General features: G+C 52.5%; 1 protein-coding gene across 1 annotated transcript; it reads right to left on the bottom strand.

The window, feature by feature from the left end:
* Window positions 1-466: 466 nt before the first annotated feature.
* Window positions 467-14,452, bottom strand: NAA40 (N-alpha-acetyltransferase 40, NatD catalytic subunit). The gene is made up of 8 exons (XM_068556173.1): window positions 14,237-14,452; window positions 8,195-8,290; window positions 6,738-6,790; window positions 4,221-4,316; window positions 3,973-4,131; window positions 3,758-3,841; window positions 3,248-3,325; window positions 467-2,996 (listed from the first exon to the last, which is right to left on the bottom strand). The coding sequence occupies exons 1-8, from the start codon at window positions 14,240-14,242 to the stop codon at window positions 2,855-2,857; spliced, it is 714 nt and encodes a 237-aa protein (XP_068412274.1). The 5' UTR covers window positions 14,243-14,452; the 3' UTR covers window positions 467-2,854.
* Window positions 14,453-21,619: the final 7,167 nt, after the last annotated feature.

Here is a 21,619-nt window from a genome sequence, read left to right as displayed (position 1 = left end):
GAAGAGGGGGCTGGAGTCTTTTTAAGAGACACAGAGTATTCTGAGGAACCCAATAAAGTAAAAGGGAGGAAAGAGACACCAACACTCTACTCTCGTCTATTCAACTCCCACACAAGTGTTCTGGAATTTACCTTTACCCACATATGTCCAATGTCACAACGCCTGGCCTGGGACTCTCTCCAGCAGCGGAGCAGGTGCCCCTCAGGAGAAGACTTGTGACCTCTACCCAGGGCTTTTGGGAAGTGGCACAAACACATGCATTCGGTCTCAGTTCCCATCTCTGGCTCCTCGCCCCAGACACCCTGAGGTTTTCTCAGCCCAAAGCTTCCTTCACAGGAAGAGGTGTGGGGCGTCACAGCTATGCGCCCCCCAGGGTTTAGGCCCAACGCTGGGATGGTCTGAGCCCACGCTGCCAGTGGCACCCCAGCAGCAGGAAGCCGTCCCAGCAGCTGAACAAAGTGTCTTTTATTTGTGACATACAAATACAACCAATGCAAAAAGAGATCACTTTTTCCCTTTGATTCCAGTGATAACAAGTTGCTAAAGGAAAAAAAAAAAAAAAAAATATATATATATATATATATATATATAAAGAAATTTATCTTCAGTTTCCTCTTAAAAAAAAAAAAAAACAAAACACCAGGAAGGGTTAAAAAGAACCATACACATGTCATATACACATCTGACATCAATGAAAATAACCTGAAACAGGGTGGATACAACTAAAAAACAAAACTCAAAATTAATATTTTAACATGCCCCAAACAAACCAAAAAGCCTGGTACAAAAGGCCTGCTATGTTTCTTAAAACCAAGACCCTGGGGAAATGGAGAGACTGATGGTTCAGAACTGAATGGGCTCAACACCAACAACAGGGTGACCTGCGGGTCTCAGGCAGCGCCTCCCCACCCAGCCAGAGCCCCCAGCAGCCCTTGGGAAGTGGCACAGGCGGCTGGACAAGCAGGGCCCAACACCAAGTGCCCATCTACCAACGGGGCTCGGTGCCAGGTGTCCAATGAGGGGAGACACGCACACTTAACTCCCTTTATGTGGGATTTACGCTGGGGTCCCTTTTGGTCCCCTTGGGTGGGAGGTATCAGAAATCCATGATCTAAGACAATAAATATTTATCATTCTCTGTCCTTTGACAGACAGCAGGGATCAGAGGAAAAGCTCTTCCTAAATATGATTCTGTCATTCCATGATTCTTGGAAGGAGCCCTCCAATGCCCTTCCAGCAATGAAAACTCTCCCCCTTGGGTAAAATCTCCTGGGAGTCAGCAGGGTAGGGGCAAAGGTGGGCTTATTCCAGTGTAAAGCTTCAAGGCCCTCTCCAAGGGAGTGCCACGTCCACTGCTGGCAGGTCAAGAGCAACACGGAGCGCTCAGCAGAGAGGCTGTGCGCACAGGCCCGGCACAGGCAGGACCCTGGGGGAGAGGCGAGAACAGCTCCGGGGAGAGGAGATCGGGGAGATGGCCGGCACAGGCAGCCTGAGTCAGGGCAGAGGGTGGGGAGTGAGCAGACCGAGGTCGGAAGGACTGACAGACCTCCTCCGGAACAACCTCGCAAAGGCAGAGCCTTTGAGACGCTCCCTAAGGCAGAGCTCAAGGTTGTCCAAGGGGAGGCGGTAGGTGCTTCTTCCTGGATAAGGATTTGGTCATTTTCTTCCCTGGAAGGGTATACGGTCTGGGGATGAGGGCAAGTCTAAGCTCTGACCCTGCGCCCTCTCTATCCCAGGAGGGGAGAGGAAGCTTCTCCCGCCCCCGCCCGCCGCAGGTGACACCAGAGAGAAGAGCAGCGTCTGGCCAGGCTGGGGAGTGCAGGAAGGGGCTGCTGCTGGCTGGGGGCTCTCCAAAGGGGGGAGTGGTGGTGGGGGGTACCCACCTTCAGGGAGCTAACAGCACCAAGATATGAGAGGAAACGGCACTAAATACGGCAGGAGCAAGGGGCCTTCTGGGGGAAGACAAGGGGCTCCCTGATGTTATTCCCCCTTGAGAGTAAGAACAGGGGTATCGAGTGGGGTGAGAGGCAGGGGAAGAAACAGTGGTGAGAGGTGACGGAGAAGAGCAGGCAGGGCTTCAGCTCTTTTCTGTGAATAAAAATCTTGAGTCACTGCCATGAGATCAAGAGGTTAAGCTCAGGGTGCAGCCAGGTCCCAAAGCCCGGAGAAGCCATAGTCCCCATGGCAGACCCCATTCACACCTGTTCCTGATATTGTCAGCCCCTCACTGACAGCAATGGGGAGAGGTGGGCAGCCTTTCTCCCAGAGTCGGCTGGTCCCCTGGGATGACTCCACTCTAAATGGATCCACGAAGGCACAGCCAGAAAGAGCTGCCTCGATTCCCTGTGTTGTGGCACAAAAGACCTTCCTGAGGTCTCCACTGGAGCGTCCCATCCATGAAACAGGAGTCTCTCTGAAGACTCTCTCTACGCCCACATCTTACACCGAGCCCATTCCTCTTTGGGAACCAGCCAGACCCTGACCCAGGGCTCCAGGACTTTCATGAAGGTGGGAATAAACACTCCATTTGGCCAGCAGCGTGTGTGGCGGGGAGGGGGGCTTGTCAGGAATCCAGCTGTAGGGAAGTCGGAGAACCCACGCTCAGGGCCGAGAGCCGAGTGAGAAGGCAGCCACCGTGAGAGGATGCGCCTCGTGCCCCGGCCTCCGCCGGCTCTTCCGGCAGCATCCTCTCCTCTCTGCTCCCTCCGGCACCCCGCTCTTCTAGGAGAGAGCAGGAGGGGCGGCGCGGACCACTCCTCCCCAGGGTTGGGGCTGAGGAGGCCACAGCTCTGAGGGCACCTGGCAAGCGGCTTGAAACCGGGGAGAGAACAGGCCTTGGAGAGAGCTTGGGAGCTCAGTGGCAGCAGCCACCACAGTGCCCGCCCGAATGGGAGTGCTGGCTCTCCCCAAACTTGGTCCTCCGGCTCAGGATCTCATAGGAGCAGTCCTCCCCACAGCAACCGGACATGCTTGGGGAAGAGTCGTCGATTTCAAATCTGCAGGCAGGCAGGAGGAAAGGGTTGGCTATGGGCAGCTGACTGCCTTCCTCCCCAAGAGTCAGGGTTCAGGAGCAGGGCAGGGGACCAAGCCACAGGCGCTCCCACACCATCTCCCCAGTTGCCAACCCCAAGGACCTCAGAACCGAGAGCTCAATGTCAGGACGAATGGGGCCAGGATGGGGGAAAAGACACTGGGGCAGGCAGCTGCTACCACCCAGAGGGTCCCACACCGCGGCCCAGCTCCTTACTGCAGCGCTTCTCTGAAGAACTGGTAGGCACCATGATTGTGCTTAAATACCGTTAACATAACTTTCTTCATCTGTGTGCTGAGAAGGAAGCAGAGAGAACCTTCCAGAAAGAGAAACAGGTGCTAAATCCCGCTTGCTCTCTTGTGTCTCTGCCTGCTGTCTCCCGTTTGCTCCTAAGAAGTATTCCTGAGGCCCGACTCTAGCCTGTCTTGGGCACCCACAGCACTGGGTGCCGCCCTCTGTGACAGGGCTGATCAGGTCCCCACCTGACTGGCTTCCCCCCTCCAGGTCCTCTCTGCACCCCATTACTCAGGCGCGGAACAGGCACTCGGAGGTGCTTGCCTCCTTGAGCCCAGGGTACAAAATCTGGAGTCATGGCAGGGCAGAGAGAAGCTTACTGAGAGGGTTCTAGACACCTTTCTTCCAGAACAGTCCCGTGAGCCCTGTCCCCCACGGGGGATGCCTCAGAGGCAGCTCCTCCCAACTGAGCGGTGCACGGATGGCCCTCACCTGTTGGCCATGAGCTGCAGGATCTGTATGAGGAACTTCCCCAGGCCTTTCCGCCGCACCTTGCTCTCCAGCTGCACTTCGTAGCTGGGGGAGGAAAGCGGAGTGAGCGTGCAGCGGCTGCGAGGCCTGCCACAGACCCAGATGGGCGTGCTGGATTTTGCCACCGGCTGGGGTGCCTCCTCCGCCCGCGCCCACCCCCAGGCCAGGGCCCCTACCAGTACAGGACTTCATCCCCGCACTCCACGTCAAACCGGAAGTGAGAAAAGGCTACGGGAACCGAACTGTTTTCCCAAGCGATGAGGTACCAGGCTCGGTCATCCGTCATCTCCTCGCGTTTCTCTCTGTCCTTCCAGCCCCACTCGCTCTGCTCATACCTGGGAGACAGGGGTGGGGGGTGGGGGGCAGTCAGGACAGGGACTCTGGAGAGGAGGGCCAGGCTCCCTGCCCAAGAGGGCGTGCTTACATGGTCTGCATATTGGTCTTGGTCAGGTCGAAGGCCCAATCCACGGTGGCCGGCTCCAGGCCAGACACTCGCTTACATTCAATGGAGACATTTAACCTGAGAAGAGGAAAAGGAGGCGTCTGGAGGCGGCTACAGGCCCGGCACCACCCGCTGCCCTGACAGCCTGACAACGAAGCCCGCCTGGTCTCAGTTAATCTACAGAGAAAAGCCGAGCCCGGATGTGACTACAGAAGGTGCCTGTGAAGGAACTAGGCCGTTCAAGCCGAGATTAACAACTGTCATCACCAGCCCACCACCCTGACCACAAGCCCCATTTCCTGCCTTCCCTGCACAGCCCTTATCAGACTCAGCACTTTGTAAACTTCGGTCCCTCTCTGCCAGCTCTTTGCTCTCTCCACCCTCTCTTCTGTAGTTTGTTACAAACACCGGAGTCCTCTCTGTTCCCTCAATTCCTGCCCTTAGGCATTTTTCCTGTTGCTTTCATTTGGAATCAAGTCTTCACTGGGCTCCCAGGGGACCTCTTCCTTCTTATCTACCAATCTTGCCAGCAAAAGCAGCTGGATGACCTCAGGCCCTTCAAGAAGACTATGGCCCACGTCCCCCTGAGGAGTCCTGCCCACTGCTTCCTCTGAGGACACAGTGGGTGCTCTCAGCTGATCAAACAGGGTAGATCGGGATTCACCCCATGCTCTGTTTTCCTAAACTAATGAATGATGTAGGTGTTCAGGTATCTACCTATTTTTTTTTTTTTTTTGGCCACACCGCGTGGCTTGCGGGATCCTAGCTCCCCGACCAGGGACCGAACCTGGGCCGTGGCAGTGAAAGTGCCAAGTCTCAACCACTGGACCGCCAGGGAGCTCCCTCAATCTGCTATTTAGGTCTAAATGAATTAAATAAATTACAGTTAAACTCCTTGGCCAAACTGTGAAATCATATTCTCCAGGTAGTGCCACATTCTGAAAGGACTGACTCGACTCCTCAGAAGACATCACCACTGGAATCCATGGTCACCTCTGCTGTCTGGTATGTCATATGAGCTGCACATGTGTGTGGCCTTGTGAATTCAGAACTTCCTGGCTCTGAACAGCCTTCCTTTCTTTCCAAGTACTGACCATGTAGTGGTCAGAAATGCCCACACACAGCACTGCAACTGTCTTAGCTATAAATTTTCTCAAGGCTGGTTTGCAAGTATAAATTGTCCACTAATCTGAGTTCCTTAAGTACATGAAAGTAGGATCACAGCCACACAAATCACACACAATTCCAGGCACCAGATGAGCCCAGAGTCAGCTGACAATGCCTGCTTCAGAGCTGGTCCATATTTCTGGGAGTCAGTGGGAACGTGGGATAGGGAACACTGAGAGAGATCACAGTGAGGAATCTCTGAACTATGTCAAAGGACTTCCCAGAGGCTGAATGATGACAAAGCTTCTAGAGGAACCATAATGCATCTGATCACAGACAGAAAGAATTAATTAATATGATACTATGAAATTCAGACACAGCTATGAAAGGCAAATGTAGTATTACCTACTATAGTCCTTCCTTCATAATTCATGCATTTACATTTGTCTTATCTTGCTCATTAAAATACTCACACCAGTTGCAACTTACGGAGCTGGATATAGTTTCTTTCCTCCTTAAAAAACCTTCCAAGTTTGGCATCATCATTCCAGTTAACAGATAAAAAATGAGGCTTCAAGAATATGTTGACTTAACCAAATACAGTTAATAAGAGGCACTGTTATGATTCAGACCCATAGCAATGATTCTGTAAAATCATAGCCCCTGTTTTTCCCTCAGCCAACAGCATCTCGGGTAAGACAGATAATGCTACCTATTTTACAAACCAAAGGAACAGAGAGTGGAAGGGGGCTTTAGTCTAGATTCTGTAGTGAACTGGATTAGTAAAAAGAACAGTAGTAATAACAACTAACACTGACCTAGCCTTTCGTATGTTCCAGGCACTAACACTCTACATCTAATCCTCCTGACAACTCCATGAGGAAGGTACCCATTTCTGATTCGAAAACTGAGGCACAGAGAAGTTAAGTAATTTGTCCAGGGTCACAAAGCCAGTAAGTGGCTTTTAACAATTATACTATAGACCCAGGGAAAGAACGCTGGACTGGGAATTAAAAGCTCCCTGCCGCGGGCAGGGAGAAACTCCATAAGCTCAGACATCTCATTCAGCTTCTCGGAGCTTTGGTTTCCCTCTGCATAAAACGAGGGAGTCGGCCCAGATGATTTTTCAAGTTTGTTTCAGCTCTATGGTTCTTCGTCGGAGAGAATAACAAGTCCCACAGAGACATCAGTCTGAGATTAGGCAATCTTTGCTCATTTGCAGATTCCTTTGTCTCCCTAACTGGGGGATTTTTATATCAACAGGGTACTAGCCATCTTTTCTGCTTTTTCATTAACAAAGAATGAAACAATTTGGGTCTGAGGAAGCCTACTCTGGAAAGGTGAATTCCTGAAGAGACTCAAGGAGACAAGATAGGAATGCTGAACACTCACCCATTCCGATCATATTTCTTGAACACTGGGAAAGCCTCTAATGGGTCTCCAAGCTGTGGAGGGAAAGAAAAGAGGAGTAGCACAAACACTCGCCTAGCAGAGTCACAGGCTCCACCCTGAAGTACCACGCTGTGCGGACCCAAGTGGAGGCTCAGCTCCCAGGGCCAGGAGCCGCCCTTATATACGGACCCTCCACCTGCCTTAGCTCTGAAATCACACGTAGGAGGGAGGCTCTGGGAAGAAGGCCCAACAGGGTTTTAGCTTCATTTGATGGGGTAAGAAGAGACTTTACTGCCTAATTCTAAGACTGGCCTCTGGGCGTAAAACCTACTCAGCACCCACCTGACCCAAGAGAGAAGACAGGTCCCTTGCTCCACTCACATAATTTTTTTTTTTTTTTTAATGATATATTTTCTTCTGATTTTAGTTTTGGCTACATGCTATAAGCTTTTTTTTTTTTTTTTTAATTTATTTATTTATTTTTGGCTGCATTGGGTCTTTGTTGCTACACGCAGGCTTTCTCTAGCTGTGGCGAGCCGGGGCCACTCTTCGATGCGGTGTGCGGGCTTCTCATTGTGGTGGCTTCTCTTGTTGTGGAGCACAGGCTCTAGGGTGCGCGGGCTTCAGTAGCTGTGGCTCGCGGGCTCTAGAGTGCAGGCTCAGTAGTTGTGGCAGACGGGCTTAGCTGCTCCGCGGCATGTGGGATCTTCCCGGACCAGGGCTCGAACCTGTGCCCCCTGCACTGGCAGACGGATTCTTAACCACTGTGCCACTAGGGAAACCCCACTCACATACTTTTGAGAGGCCCCCAACTAACCTCTCCTGGTCAAAACCCAAAATGAAAAATCATGTCCCTGCACCACATCCTTGTAAGTGTGAATGTTTACTGAGTGGACTAAAAGAATAACAAAAACTGGGACATGAACCGGGGCAGGAAGGGTGACCAGAATCTCTCTGGTTCCACTGGAAAGCTGAGCCACTCCCAGTCAGGCCCACCGGGTGCTCAGAATCTCAGCTACTCCTCCCCCGACTGTGGCCCCTCGAAACCAGGCTGCTGCATCCCTGGCACAACCTGTGGTACCTCATGGGCAGGCAATAAATGTTTGAAGGAAAGAATGAGCAAACTATACCACATTTTACCAGGGAGGTTTCCTCCCCAAAATGCAAAACCCTAGGAAAAATTCCTGCAGACCCTCTTCTAGTGTTAAGGAAGGAGACCCACAGAGAGAAGACGCCACTTCCACTTCAATCCACACTTCCCTGCACGCCTGGGCCAATCCGCTGGCCCTCCTCGCAGCTCTCTGCCAGCCAGGCTAGTTTTCCCCGGCAGCAAGGAGGCAGCAGAGGTATGGATGCGTAGTAACACAATTCTGCCACAGGGTGGCGCCAAAAGAAATCAAATTAAAAACCAAGTTGCAGTTCCAGGACGAAGGGACTAGGAAGGAGGGGAGAGTCACCCTGTTGGCGGCATCCACTTTGGCACAGACAGCATCCATGGCTGCTCGCTCCTCCAACCGCTTCTGTTTCTTCTCCTTTGCTTTGCTCGACTTCCTCTGCAACAGGGAAAAGCAAAGTTGGCTGGAAGGTTGTGACCAATCAAAGACTTGACTTTGACTTTCCCTTTGCAGACCCTAAGGGTCAGTCCCCAGTCCACAGCAGAAACTCCGGATCCTGGCTGCCGGGTCCTGCTTGGCAGGGTAGGAAAGACCCAAGCGCGTCCCAGTCGTGAGACCTTGGGAGCGTCACTAGACTTCTCAGCTTCCCTATCAGGAAGAGTACTGACCCTTGGGACCACCGGGTCACTGTGAGGACCCAGTGAGAGCACGTGACAACACCTGAAGCAGAGCCTGGCCCCCCAGCAGCTGCTTAATAAATATTCACTCATTCATTCCCTCCTAAGGTAGGAACAAGTAATTTTAGACACATTCAGGGCAGGTTTCAGGGAGGTGATGGCATCTGAGGTAGCGGCTGACAGCTGTTTCTAAGTATAAATTCATTCAGTAAGCCTTTTCAGTGTATTCTGGCTTCAGAAAACAAAGATCTGGTCTGGGGGCAGCCTCTTTGGGAGCTGAGTCTCCTTTCTAAGCTAGGGCTGGGCACTCTGGCTTAAGGCGGCGGAGCTCTTCCCAGAAACAGCTGCTCAGCCAAGGCCAGTGAGTGGCAGACACACCGAGCACCTAGTAGCGACAGGGCAGAGTGAAGGGCCCCAAGGGGTTCATCTGGGGACAGAGGCCATACTGACACGTGGTCAGCAAAGCCAAGTTGCAGGGCACATAGGCAACAGAGGCGGAGCAAGGGGAGGCTGTCCTTACACAGAGAAGCAAACTGCAAACCGCCCGTAACTCCAAATGGAGCAGATCCTGTTTGGAGGCTCACGTGAGGTTTTCTCAAATCTAAATGGACCCTCTTACCCTCTTGTAAAAACTGGTAGCACAGGGAAAAGAGCCCAAGCTCTGGGGTCCAACAGACCTTGTCCAAAGCCTCCTTCTGCCCTTTATTCCCTTCGGGTCTTAGGACAAGACACAACCATTCTTTGAGCCCCCTTCCCTCATCTGATGAGCAGGGCCCTTGATACCTCCTTTGAAGTATTAAGCCCATGAGGGTTACTATGGCCTGTGCTCAATAAATGACACTTTTCCTCCTCACTCCCAAGGAGGAGCAGAGCAGCACAGGCATCCGGAGGTGCCTAACCACCCAGCCCGAGTCCTGAAGGTACCCCAAAGGCACTGGGAAGATGGCTCTGCTTTTTACCAACCGCACTGCCTCTTCTGCCCCCACCCCTCCCTTCCCTGACCTCACCGGAGAGAGGTTTTGTCTCCTCCGATCCCACAGTAGCCCTGACACTGATTGGCCCAGGAAACGGTGAGCTGAATACCCAGCTGCTGGATAAATTCTACCCTCGGTTCCTCAAGGCATGACACTGCTTAACTCCTATTTCAAGCAACCAGAAGGCAAGAGCTCAGATACTAGGGACTCACAGGGATGGCCCTTCTAGGCATAGACTCGCCCAGCACCAGCTGTTTACTATCTGCAGGCTGAGCACCGTGCAGAAAGCCGAGAGCTAGCGCCCATTTCTTACCTCCCTAGAGGAGCAAACAGAAGAGAATAGACTGTCTTCATAACACTGGGATCTCGGGACAGAACTAGCCCCTCTCTACCACAAAGAGGTTTTAGATCATACACCTTTTTTCCTCTGGGAATCTGGGTTTCAAGACAACACTGAGAGATACACTCATCTTGCAAAACACTTTCACCAACATTATCTGGTTCAATTCTCAGGGCAGAAACCATCACCTCCCTTTACACAAGAAACTGAGGCTCAAAGGGCTGGAGCGACTTGTTCGAAGTTCCCCAGAGAGTAAGCAGCAGAGGGGAGACTCAACCCCAGGGCTGGGCCGCAGATTCAGTGTCTGTCCCACCAGCCACCCTGCCTCCCTCCGGGAGAGCCTACACCAGCGTCCAAGGCCTTCTCAGCTCCGCCAAGGTAAGGTCAAGACAAGACCTCAGGAGCCTCAAGGCAGCCACTTGGTGATTCACTTCTCATTACCCTTCTGGCTCGGTAACAGCTGGCGTGACATGCCCGCACAGCGCCACCCCAGACCCTACGTCCACACTGAGGTAGGGGTAAGGGACAGGGAAACTTGAGACGGAAGGTCGCCAGGGCTGTGCAATGGGGCAGAAAGAATATGAGCTCTGGCATCAAACAGGCCAGGCCACTGTTCCTCCTGCCACCCGCCGTGTGTGAACGGAACTCCACCTCCAGGAAAATGGGAACACAACTGCTGGCCTCACAGAACAGCCAAGGACAGTCAGAAGCCAGCACACCATCCCAGTCGGTGCCAGCTGCCTGCCTCCACCCTGCACGTTAGCTCTACGGCACAGAGCTGAGGGATCAGAGGTGCTGGGAGGAAAGCGCGACTCCCAGGACCCAGAAAGCAGTGAAGTGTAGGTTCCCTCCAGAGCATCTCATTTCTAAGCACCAGAAGTAAGTAGTTCCTCAGCACAAGCTGCAGGAGGGCCAAGCCCGGGCCTCCAGGAGATTTATGGGCTCATTCATGCAGGGGAACAGGTGAGCCAGGCAACTCTCAGTGACGCTTGGGGCCGCCATGACCAGAGACTGCGGATAATGAAAGAGCCCCTTAAGCGCTTGGCTGCCTGCACACGGGGTATGAGGCAGGCTGCGGCAGGCGGGGCCAGACAGGCAGGGGCCCTCCCTCAAACCCAGCACACGCTAGGAAAAGTAGTCTCCTACTGTTCCAATTAGCTTTGTCCTGCCTTGCGGAGGTAAGACTATCCTGCAGGGACACAGGAAAATTCTCCTAATTAAAATGGGAAATAAGCACAGTGAACAGTAAAGCTCATTGTGGTTAAGTGTCTTTCCCAAGGGAGCTTTATATAATAAAGAGTGTGGGATTTTGAGTCAAGAGACCCACATTTGATTCTCAGCTCTTCCACTTAATAGCCGTGTGACTTTGAGCAAGTTATTTACTCTCTCTCCAACAAGTTACTCAGTTTCTCTGAACCTCAATTTCCACATCCATAAAATGGGGCTAACAATGCCTATACCTCACAGGACTGTTGTAAGGACAAAATGATACAATGTACTAGATATAAAAATTCCTTACTGTAAGGACTTCTGTTTACAAGGACCTACTAACGATAAACATTCTGCTAGTGCTTTAATAAGGATGATTTATTTTAATCTTTGCAATAACTCAGCAAGGAATGCCTGCCCACTTCTTTGATGAGGAAACAGGCCCAGAGAGATTAGATAACTTTCAGGGTCACAGAGCCCGTGAACAGGATTCTCAAAGAGGTCTTCTGGCCACCCTCTCCCTCCACTCCCACCAGACTGTACACTCCATGAGGTAGAGGAGAGGTCACATCTGCTTTCTTTGCCGATGTATACCCAGTGCTCAGCAAACAGCAGGTGTTCAGTTCATACCTGTTGAATGAATCCTCCAAGATTCAAATCCAGGTCTGAACCCCAAAGTCCATGCTCCTTCCACTACATCAGTTAAATGTGTATGACACTTGTTGTTACCAAGTGTGATATACATGTTGTTTTCACGTGCAGCTGTCAAACTCCTCCCCTTGCTTTTCCTATCAAGGTAGTATCTCTCTTTTTTTTTTGGCCGCACCTCATGGCTTGTGGAATCTTAGTTCCCCGACCAGGGATTGAACCCGCACCATCGGCAGTGAGAGCGTGGAGTCCTAACCACTGGACCACCAGGGAATTCCCTCAAAGGAGTATCTCTTTGACTGCTAGTCATAAGAGTAGTTCCACGACTGCTAGGGGTCACACATAGAAATTAAAAAACAAAAAACGCCCAGATGGGGGCAGGAGGCACCTTTCAGAAAAAGGACTTGGCAACCCTTAGGTTTTCAGTATCAATGCCTCCATCCCACAAAGAATCCAGGATCCAGGGGAAAAAACCCTCAGTTTTTGGCAAAGGGAGACAGAGCTCTAAATTCTAATTCCTAAAACACGTGCGGCGGCAAGGGTGAGAGAACTCTGAACAGTGCTCCAACTGATGCACTCTCTCAGCCTGTGGTCAGGCTGTCAAATGGAGCAGGGCCCTCTTCTGGAGGGTGACCATTAGGAACCACGACGCTCCTGACACTGAGGTGGGGAGTCCACAGCCCCCACCCATAAGGAATGAGTATGATGAGGGGGTTCCAGCTCTGCTTCAGGGAGGAAAATTCAATTTCTCTTTTGCAGAGACTAAGTAGGGGCTGTCCTGAGAAACACATCTGTGAAGTATGAGTAATAAGATCAATCAGGGCCCTTAAGGAAGCAGCAAGGATCGCAGGATCTCTGAGGCCTGCTATTTCAACTCAACCAATGAGGAAGTGTTGAACGAGAATGGCATGTTATGCTTCTTGTTTTCTGCTCAGTCTGGAGTGGCTGATGCTGGGTAGACGTTTACCAAGTAATACCAGGGACTCAATATTTTATTTAGTTTCAACAAGACCTGGGGTCTGGGACCTTTCACTAAAATCTAGGTTAAATATGCCTAAGGTTTCCAGACTTGATTTTCTATACGTGAAGTACACAGTCCAAAAGTCCTTGTTGAAACATGATGAATGTGTTTTGACATGGATTACATAAAGTGCTTTGACATGGATAAGACAACTATTTTTGTCTAACAAGTTGATTTATTCAGTCAATAACTATTTGAGTGGAGAGGAAAAAAATCTAGATTAATAATAGTAGGGACAAACCCAGTGAGTTAAAAATAGCACAAATCTATTTTAGATGACTAAAGGCTGAGAATACAGGCAAAAATAACAGCCACTATTTAAGAGGCACCTATGTAGCTATTTACAGCCACTCTCTGATTTTATCCTCACATCTGTCCTAAAGGGGAGGTATCATCATTCTCATTACATCGATGAGGAAATTCAAATCCACAAAGGCCAGGTCACTGGCACAATATCATGCCGCTAGCCAGGGAAGGTGGGGCTGGAACTGAGGTCTCTCTGGCTCCAAAGTCAGGACTCCCTAAAGGTGGTGGAAATTTCATGTAAAAACTAAGATACATGGTACCAGGGAGGGCCAGTTACATTTTTAGGAGAGTGACTGGTGCCACTCTAATTGGGACTTAGGAAGGTGATCTTACAGAAACATGCGAATAACTTCTGCTCAACCCTCTAACAGCACATGCCAGGAAGGGCATAAAATGCACCTCCAGGCTGCCTTGTGCAAAACAGGTGGTCACTATCCATCCCCGGCTGGGGCCACCACCAGTACTCCTCCATCGTCCCCCTGCTCACCTTCTGCACAGCTTCCCCACCCCAAGCCACCTGAAGTAGGAAGACTACTAAAAACCCAAGTAATAAGACCCACTTTGGCGCATCTGGGAGGCCTTGAAGGCAGGCCTCTGTCGAAAAGGAACAGAATGTTTTTGGAGCAGGAGGAACCTGGTGGAAAGATTTCGAAAGAGACTGGGGAAACCAGCTTCGCTGAGAAGCCGAGTAGCGGGAGGCGGGCGGCCGGGGTCTCGAGAGCCCTGAATCGGGGTTTGGCGCCCAGTCGCTGCCCGTGTGACCTTGGCTGGGTGCCTTCTTTTCTCTGGGCCTCGGTTCCCTCCAACCCAGTGTAGGCCTAGGATATGGGAAGCCGCGAAGCCGGTGACAGCGGGGTGATGGGTGACCCCTGGGGGCAGGGGGGATACCCAGGGACCGCGCGGGGGTAGAGGGGAGGCCAAGAAGATAACACGTCCTAGAGGAAGGCAAGGGCGAGCACGACGCGAGAGGCGGGGGGCACCGGAGGGGTTGGGGCCCGGAGACGGGGCTCTCCAGGAGATTCCCGGGCTGGGCCGGGCATCGGGACACTTAGACTGGGGGAGTCGAGTCATGTGGGGGCTGGGGGTCACGTGAGGCCGGAGGGGTTCGGGGTCACGTGAGAGGGGGTTCAAGGAACAATGGGGGCGCAGGGGACGGGGTAAGCGGGGAGCCCTCCCGGCCCTCGCGTCTCCTCTCCCTCCCTCACTCACCCCCATGGCGGCAACGGCGGCGGTGGCCCTCAGCTCCTCCTTCCCACACTTGCCAGCAGGGAGGCGGTAACGGCTGCAACGGCGGCGGCAGCGACACCAGAGCGGCGGCGGTACCCGCACGGCGCATGCGCCTCGCGGGCTCCCCCTCGAGCCCCGGCGGGCACCGCGCCGGCGCAGAGCCCGTGGAGGGGACGGGGCGGGGCGGGAAGGCGCGCAGGTGGAGAGCTGGGGAGGCGGACGGAGGGTCTCGCACCCGAAAGAGGCGGGAGGCGAGGAGCAGCGTCGCTCTGGGAATGACGTAGCCCGGGCCCGCCCCCTCCTCGGTTGGCTGTGTCTGTAGCTATGGCAACGGCCGCGCCGCCCCGAGAGAAGCGCGCCGTTGGGCAGCTGGGTGGGTGGCAGCGCCGCCTCTGCGCTCTGTTCCGCTTCTCCCCCGCCCGCCGGGGTCAGCCTGCGCAGCAGCCACCTTCCCAGACAACCAAACGCGTCACGACCTCTGAAATACCAGTCCCTCCTACAACCCTCTGGCACAGGGGAAGTCTTTGGAAAATTCCCACCTTGTAGATCATGAACTCTTGAAATTCCTTTTCTAACCAGAGTCATTCATCCTTCCTCTAACCATTCATTCACCCTCCATTCATTCGCTCTCTCAAACACTGACTAGCACTTACACCTACGCTGTGCAGAGCACAGGGGGCACAGAAAGGAGCAACATGCCATCCCAGTCCAAAACTTAATGTTTAGAGGTGAGACAGGCATGTAACAACTGTATACTGGAGAGTGGAAGGTGCTGTGAAAATGAGACATTAGGCGTCCTGAACAATATTAACTTCAGTCTATCCCAGCAGACCAGTGTGACCTCCACTTGACCCGCATCAGAATCACCTGGGGAGCCTGTGCACTGCGCACACCCGGGACCTACCCTAGAATCTCCAGGGGTGGAGCCAGAGTCTTCTCTTCTAGGACTTCCCAGATAGGGTCGTACTCATGAAAATCAGTAAAACGCTGCCCAAGACAAACTTCACAGGCTTTGTCAGGTTTTACTCATTATCCCATCATCAGTGCTCAGCACAGGGGCGGCCCCCAAACAGCCACTCAAGCAACACTGGCACTAACCATATGCTAGGCGCTGTTGCAGGCAGCAAAGAAAATACCAAACAGAAAAGGCACTGCCGTCATAGGACTTGTATTCTAGAAGGAAGAGGCAGATAATAAACTAAATGAATGAACCGGTAAAATACGTGACACGTTAGATGATATAGGTTCTATGGAGAAAATAAAGCAGGGAAGACAGATGGGGAAAGTCAGGTTTATAGTTTTAAACTAAGATGTTCAGGGAAGGCAAACAAAAGGTGACATTTGAGTCAAGATCTGAAGGAGGTGAGGCTATCTGGGGGAAGGGCATTGCAGGCTGGGGGTACAGCTAGTGCAATACTCCCCAGCAGGTGCATGATTGGAATGTTTGAAGAACTACACGTAGCACAATGTGGCTGGAGCAGAGTGGGCCGGTGGGAGAAGAGTGGGTGGTGAAATCAGACAAGTAAGGAGAGAATCATTTAGGGCTTGTATGTTTTAAAAGACTTTGGCCAGGGCACTTCCCTGGTGACGCAGTGGTTAAGAATCCGCCTGCCAATGCAGGGGACACGGGTCGGGGAAGATCCCACATGCCGCAGAGCAACTAAGCCCGCGTGCCACAAATACTGAAGCCCGCACGCCTAGAGCCCATGCTCCGCAACAAGAGAAGCCACCACAATGAGAAGCCCGTGCACTGCAATGAAGACCCAACACAGCCTAAATAAATAAATAAATTTATTTAAAAAAAATAAAGACTTTGGCCGGGACTAGAGCAAGCTGGGATGCCATTAGAGAGTTTGGAAGGAGTATTAGGACTGGCTTATGTGCTCATAGGACCCCCTGGCTGCTGGGTTGAGAAAAGAGTGTAGGGGCAAGGTCAAAGGAGAGGCAGTGCAGAGGCCACTGCTATAACCCAGGCGAGAGTGATGGTGCTTGCACCAGCTGGATGGCAGTGGAGGTGGGAGAAAGGTTCAGGATGTGGATGCGTGTTGAAGGGAGAGCCAACAGGACGTGCCTATGGACTGGATGTGGGGTGTGAGGGAAAGAGAAGAGTCAAGATAACTTCAAGGTATCTTGTGCTACTGGAAAAATGGAGTGACTTCAACTGAGATGTGAACAACTTTGGAAGGAGCAAGGTGGGTGGGGGAGGGGAAGATCAGGACTTCAGTGTTGGCCACGTCAGGTATGAGACTTTTTTTTTTTTTGGCCACACCGCGCAGCATGAGGGATCTCAGTTCCCTGACCAGGGATCAAACCCATGCCCCCTGCAGTGGAAGTGCAAAGTCTTAACCCCTGGACCACCAGGCAAGTCCCTTGAGATGTCTCTTTAGATATTCACATGGAGATGTGGAGTAATCAGAGTCTGGAACTCAGTGGAGAGGTTCAGGCTGCAGTTACAAATTTCAGCGCAATCAGGTCTGGATGGTATTTAAAGCTGGATGAGACTGGGTGAGACCATGGAGGGAATGTAGGTAGACTAGAATGAATGACACTTTGGCCTACATCCCATTCCTGGGTCAGAAAATCTGGTTGCTAGCACGCCAGGGGCCAGAAGAGGGAGCTAAGGGTGGGAGGAGGGTGGCCAAGGTAGAAAGAGGGGGCTTCTGAGCTTGCCCTTGAAGGAGGAGGAGGAGGAGGAGGAGGAGGAGGAGGAGGAGGAGGAGGAGGCAAGGAGATCCCAGGGGAGGAAACGGTATTTGCCAGCCAAGGAAGCATGAAGGGGTGGGGCAAGGGGATTCACAGAGGGAGGAGGGGCAAAGTGCAATTCCCCACCCTATTTTGGCTTCTCTTGTCTCCTCACCCACATTGAACTTCATGGTCAGCTGTTTCAGGGAACAGATGCCCGCCACTGTGATGCCCTGTGCCCTGTCTCTTCTGCCACTCCTCACTCTTGGGTCCATCCTCCCCAGGCTGCAGGAATTTGCTGGACACCAGACAAGGCCTGGGAGGTGAGCCCAGTAGTCCCTTGGGGAGGTGACATCACCTAGGCCCCCGAGAGGCCTGAGAAGGCCCAATGCCCTATTCCTGCCCCACAGCAGTGTCCTTCTCCCTGGGGGCTGCCCCCAATTCTGGGCTCTCTCCTGCTCAGGGCTTCCTTGGTCTCATGGGGTGGAGGACAGAGCCTGCTTCGGAGTCAGACCGGCCTGGGTTTAAACGTCCTTTGTGCTACTTCCATCCTTTGTGACTTTAGTCAAGGTGCCTCAAGTTTCCTTATTTATAAAGTGAGACCACCAATAGCAGTCATCTTCATCATCGGCATCATCTTCCAGGCGAGGTGGTGAGAATTCATGAGATTAAATGAGATGAGGGAATTCCCCGGTGGTCCAGTGGTTAAGACTCCACGCTCCCAATGCAGGGAGCCCAGGTTCGATCCCTGGTCAGGAAACTAGATCCCACATGCATGCCGCAACTAAGAGCCTGCATGCTGCAACTAAAGATTCCACATGCTGCAACGAAGATCCCATGTGCCGCAACTAAGACCCCGCACAGCCAAATAAATAAATATTTAAAAATAAATAAATAAATGAGATTATGTTGTAAGGCACCTGGCATGGCCTGGGGCAGGAAAGGAACCCCCTCCCTGGGACAAAAGTACATCTCCCCACCCCTACACACACCCCACCCCACCCCCTTCACCACCCTCCCTCCCTTCTCTGCCAAGCCTCTGCCCCTAGTGACCAGGCTGTTGTCTAGGCCTGACTCATTAGCCACGCCCTCCAGCTCTTGTGCATGCAGGGAACCCAGGCGACCTTCTCCACCCTCCTCTGACCTCTCAGGATGGGGACACTGTCTCCCCTCTCTCCCAGGCCCTGCACCCCTCCCACCTCCTTCCTGGACTCCCCTTCCTTCCAAGTCGGCCGCTCGCCCAAACACCGTGCTTTGCCTTCCTCACTCCACGGCGCTCAACTGCTCCCGACTACTTATTCACTCACATGCTCAGCGGAGGCCTGGGGGCTGCCTTACACTGCAGTCCTCCGTGCAGGGGAACAGCCTTGGGAGGTAGCCCTGCCCCGCAGGCGGCCTGTCACGGCACTCACAGCACAGTGGGGGGTGGATGGGCAGACTTTGCACCCTGTGATCAGCTGGCCAAGGAGAGTCCTTCCATTTCCCAAAAAGAAGAAAAGACAAAAAGACCAGAAAAGAATCTGAATGCACTCCACCCTCCCCTCCCTGCCACCTGCAGAGCTGCTGAGCCTCCTCCCCTCAGGGTCCTTCCCTTCAGTCACCCCGCCCTCCCCCAGCCTTCCTCAACCCTGCTCTCCTGCTCTCCACCTCGCTCCACCCAAAAACCTTTGGAGAAAGCGGCCTTCCCTGTCTCTACCTCCTCCTCGCTTCTTACGCTGCCCGCTCTCGAGCCGCTGCAGCCTCGCTTCTGTTCCCACCGCCCCACGGAAGCCTCTCCCGAGGCCTCCAGCAGCCTTGCTACCTGCAAGGCACACGTCTCAGTCCAGATCCTTCTGGGCCTCCCTGCCACACCTGGCCTGTTCTCTCCCCCTTCCTTGAAACACTCTTTTTCTTTGGCATTTGTGACCCCATACTTTGCCCTTTTTCTAAAATGCACATCTGGTGGGCCAGTTAAAGCCCTCGGAGGCTGCAGGCTCTGTTCAGGGTTAGGGACTGCATGTTTGGTGTTGCCCGCTTGGCAAGGGCCCCATCTCCCCGCCTTTGGAAACTCTTTTTCCTCCTCACCCCTGGGGTCCCAGCTTAGATGTAAGAGGCCTCCTCTCACTCCCCTCACTCCTGCTGGCCCGGGCGCACTCCCTGGGTCTCCTGATGCCTTGTTCTCCCCCTGTTGCACCCTGCCATCTCCTCCACAAGACTGTAGGCTTCCTTCAGTTGAAGGCTGTGCTTCTCTCCCCCGCTGCTGTTAGCGTTGCTAGATACAATACACAATACGGGGTGGGGGGGCAAACTGGAACTCACTCTGCATCTGAAATTCAGATTTCACTGGGTGTTCGTGTTTTTGTGTGCTAAATCTGGCAACCTGAACTTCTGAACTCCCGGGACCCAGCTCAGTGCCTGATATAGAGCAGGTGCTCAGGAAATGTTCATTGAAGGAATAACGGTGCAGTGGTGGTACCAGGCACCCGTGCTGTGGGGCACAAAGGAGAGGTAGCAGGCTCCCTAGAGGAGGTGACACCTGAGCCAAAGCAGATGGAGATACTAGGTCATGGCATCAACCAGCCCCTCCATGGGGATGCCTCCTGTAGCGGGTTGAATAGTGTCCCCAAGTCCAACCCCTGGTACCTGTGAATGTGACCTTATTTGGAAATAGGATCTTTTCAGATGTAATTAAGTTAAGGATCTCAGGATGAAATCATCCTGGATTCAGGGCTGGCTTCTAAATCCAAGGACCAGCGTTCTTATAACAGAAAATAGAGGAAGATTTGAGACACACATCCAGGGGGTAGATGGCCATATGAAGACAGAAGCACAGATTGGAGGGAAGGAGCTGCAAGCCAAGGAATGCCAAGGGTTTCTGGGAGTCATCAGAAGCTAGAAGAGAGGCACGGAATAGAAGCTGTCTCAGAGCCTCTAAAAGGAACCAACCCAGCCAATACCTTGATTTGGACATTTTGGCCAAAATTAATTGCTGTTGTTTTAAGCCGGTCAGTTTGTGGTAATTTGTTATGGCAGCCCTGGGACACTAATACACTCCCAAGGTTCCATCTTTCCCAAGTTCAATGCGTAAGACTCTTCCTTCATGACCCTTTGCCCCCATAATCCCTTCTGGTACCAGATCTCTTATCCGGCCTGCTGTAGCCAGCTACCCAAATGGCCCCAGTGACTTTCTGGTATTCATGCCCTTACATAGTCCCCTCCAACAATGAGGAGGGCTGACGTATGTGACAATAAAATACTTCTGAAGTGACAGGGTGTGATTCCCAAGGTCAGGTTATCAAAACTTAAGACCAAGCTTCTGCCTTGGTCTCTTGCATTGTTCCCTCTGGGGAAAGCCGGCCGCTGTGCTGTCAGGATGCACAAGCAGCACCATGGAGGTGAGGAACTGAGGCTTCTCACCAACAGCCAGATCCCACTTGCTGGCCAAGTGAGTGAGCCACCTTAGAAGATGATTGTCCCACACTAGTCAAACCTTCAGAGGACTGAAGCCCAGCCAACATCTTGGTAGCAACCCCACGGGAGACCCTGAGTCACAACCACCCAGTGAAGTCATTCCTGAGATTCTGACTACCAGAAGCTTTGGGTCTTTTGTTACACAGCACTACTCTGGCATAACTAATACAAGACAGTTAAACGTCATACTTGTTACTCTCAACTTCAAGGTCCACAGGCCCCACCCTTGGCATTAGAAGTCAACAGAAGGCAACAACTGGTGGCTGGATTTAACAGTGACAGCTGGCCTCATCAGCCTCAGGGCTGGTTAGGAGGCCAGGTAGTCATCTAGTCTATCCCTCCTTGACAGCCAAGGATGCCAAGGCCAGAGAGGGGCCCAAAGGCGGGAAGGGGGTGAGATGTCCTGACTTGGAGGCCCACGGCCTCTTCAGGTCTTGGCCCAGGTAAGTCGTGCCCAATCTGAACACACACACCCCTGAGCCCAGAGGCTGTTGCCCCATGTAGTAGTTTTGCAGGGCTGCTGTAACAAGGCACCCCAGACTGGGTGGCTTAAACAACCGAAGTTTATTGTCTCACAGTTCTGGAGGCCAGAAGTCCAAAATCAAGGTGTTGGCAAGGTTGGTTCCTTCTGAGGGCTGTGTGAGAAGGAGCTGTCCCAGGCCTCTCTCCCTGGCTTGTAAGTGGCCGTCCTCATGATCACATGCTGTTCCCCGTTTATGGCTATCTGTTCCAAATTTCCCATCGTTATAAGGCCACCAGTCGTACTGGACGAGGGCCCACCTATTGACCTCACTTTGATCATCTCTGTAAAGATCCTATCTCCAAATAAAGTCGCATTCCAAGGTACTGGGGGTTGGGCCTTCAACATATGAATTTGGGGGAGGACACAGCTTAACATAACACTCTGGAGTCCCCTCTTTAGGGTCACAGTCTTTCCATAATTTGTTGTTTCCTGGACTCTCTCCTTCTCTCTGCCTCTTTGCCACTCATTCTGTGCCCATGACAGACATTACTAATCCCTCCTGGCATCCTTTCTGCTGAAGCAAGGTGCAGACTCAGAGTCCTCATCAGCAGTCTCCAGGCAACCTGTCCACCAATATCAGCTGGTTAAGACTTTGTGGAGGAGAGGGAGGAGTCAGAGGAGATGATGGACAATAAACGCTTGTTGAATGAATGATTGCATACATCTAACCCGCAAAATCCATCAACTTGTCTGTCTGTTCCAGGTTATCT

The sequence above is a fragment of the Eschrichtius robustus genome, chromosome 11, assembly GCF_028021215.1.
Source record: "Eschrichtius robustus isolate mEscRob2 chromosome 11, mEscRob2.pri, whole genome shotgun sequence".
Classification (NCBI taxonomy): domain Eukaryota; kingdom Metazoa; phylum Chordata; class Mammalia; order Artiodactyla; family Eschrichtiidae; genus Eschrichtius; species Eschrichtius robustus.
This window is presented reverse-complemented; position numbering and strand designations above follow the sequence as displayed.

Coding starts and splice junctions, on each gene's coding strand:
- NAA40 (XM_068556173.1), bottom strand. Junction 4,132..4,220: donor AAGACCAATATGCAGACCAT/GTAAGCACGCCC, acceptor CCTGTCTCCCAG/GTATGAGCAGAGCGAGTGGG. Junction 3,326..3,757: donor CTGCAGCTCATGGCCAACAG/GTGAGGGCCATC, acceptor CTTCCTTCTCAG/CACACAGATGAAGAAAGTTA.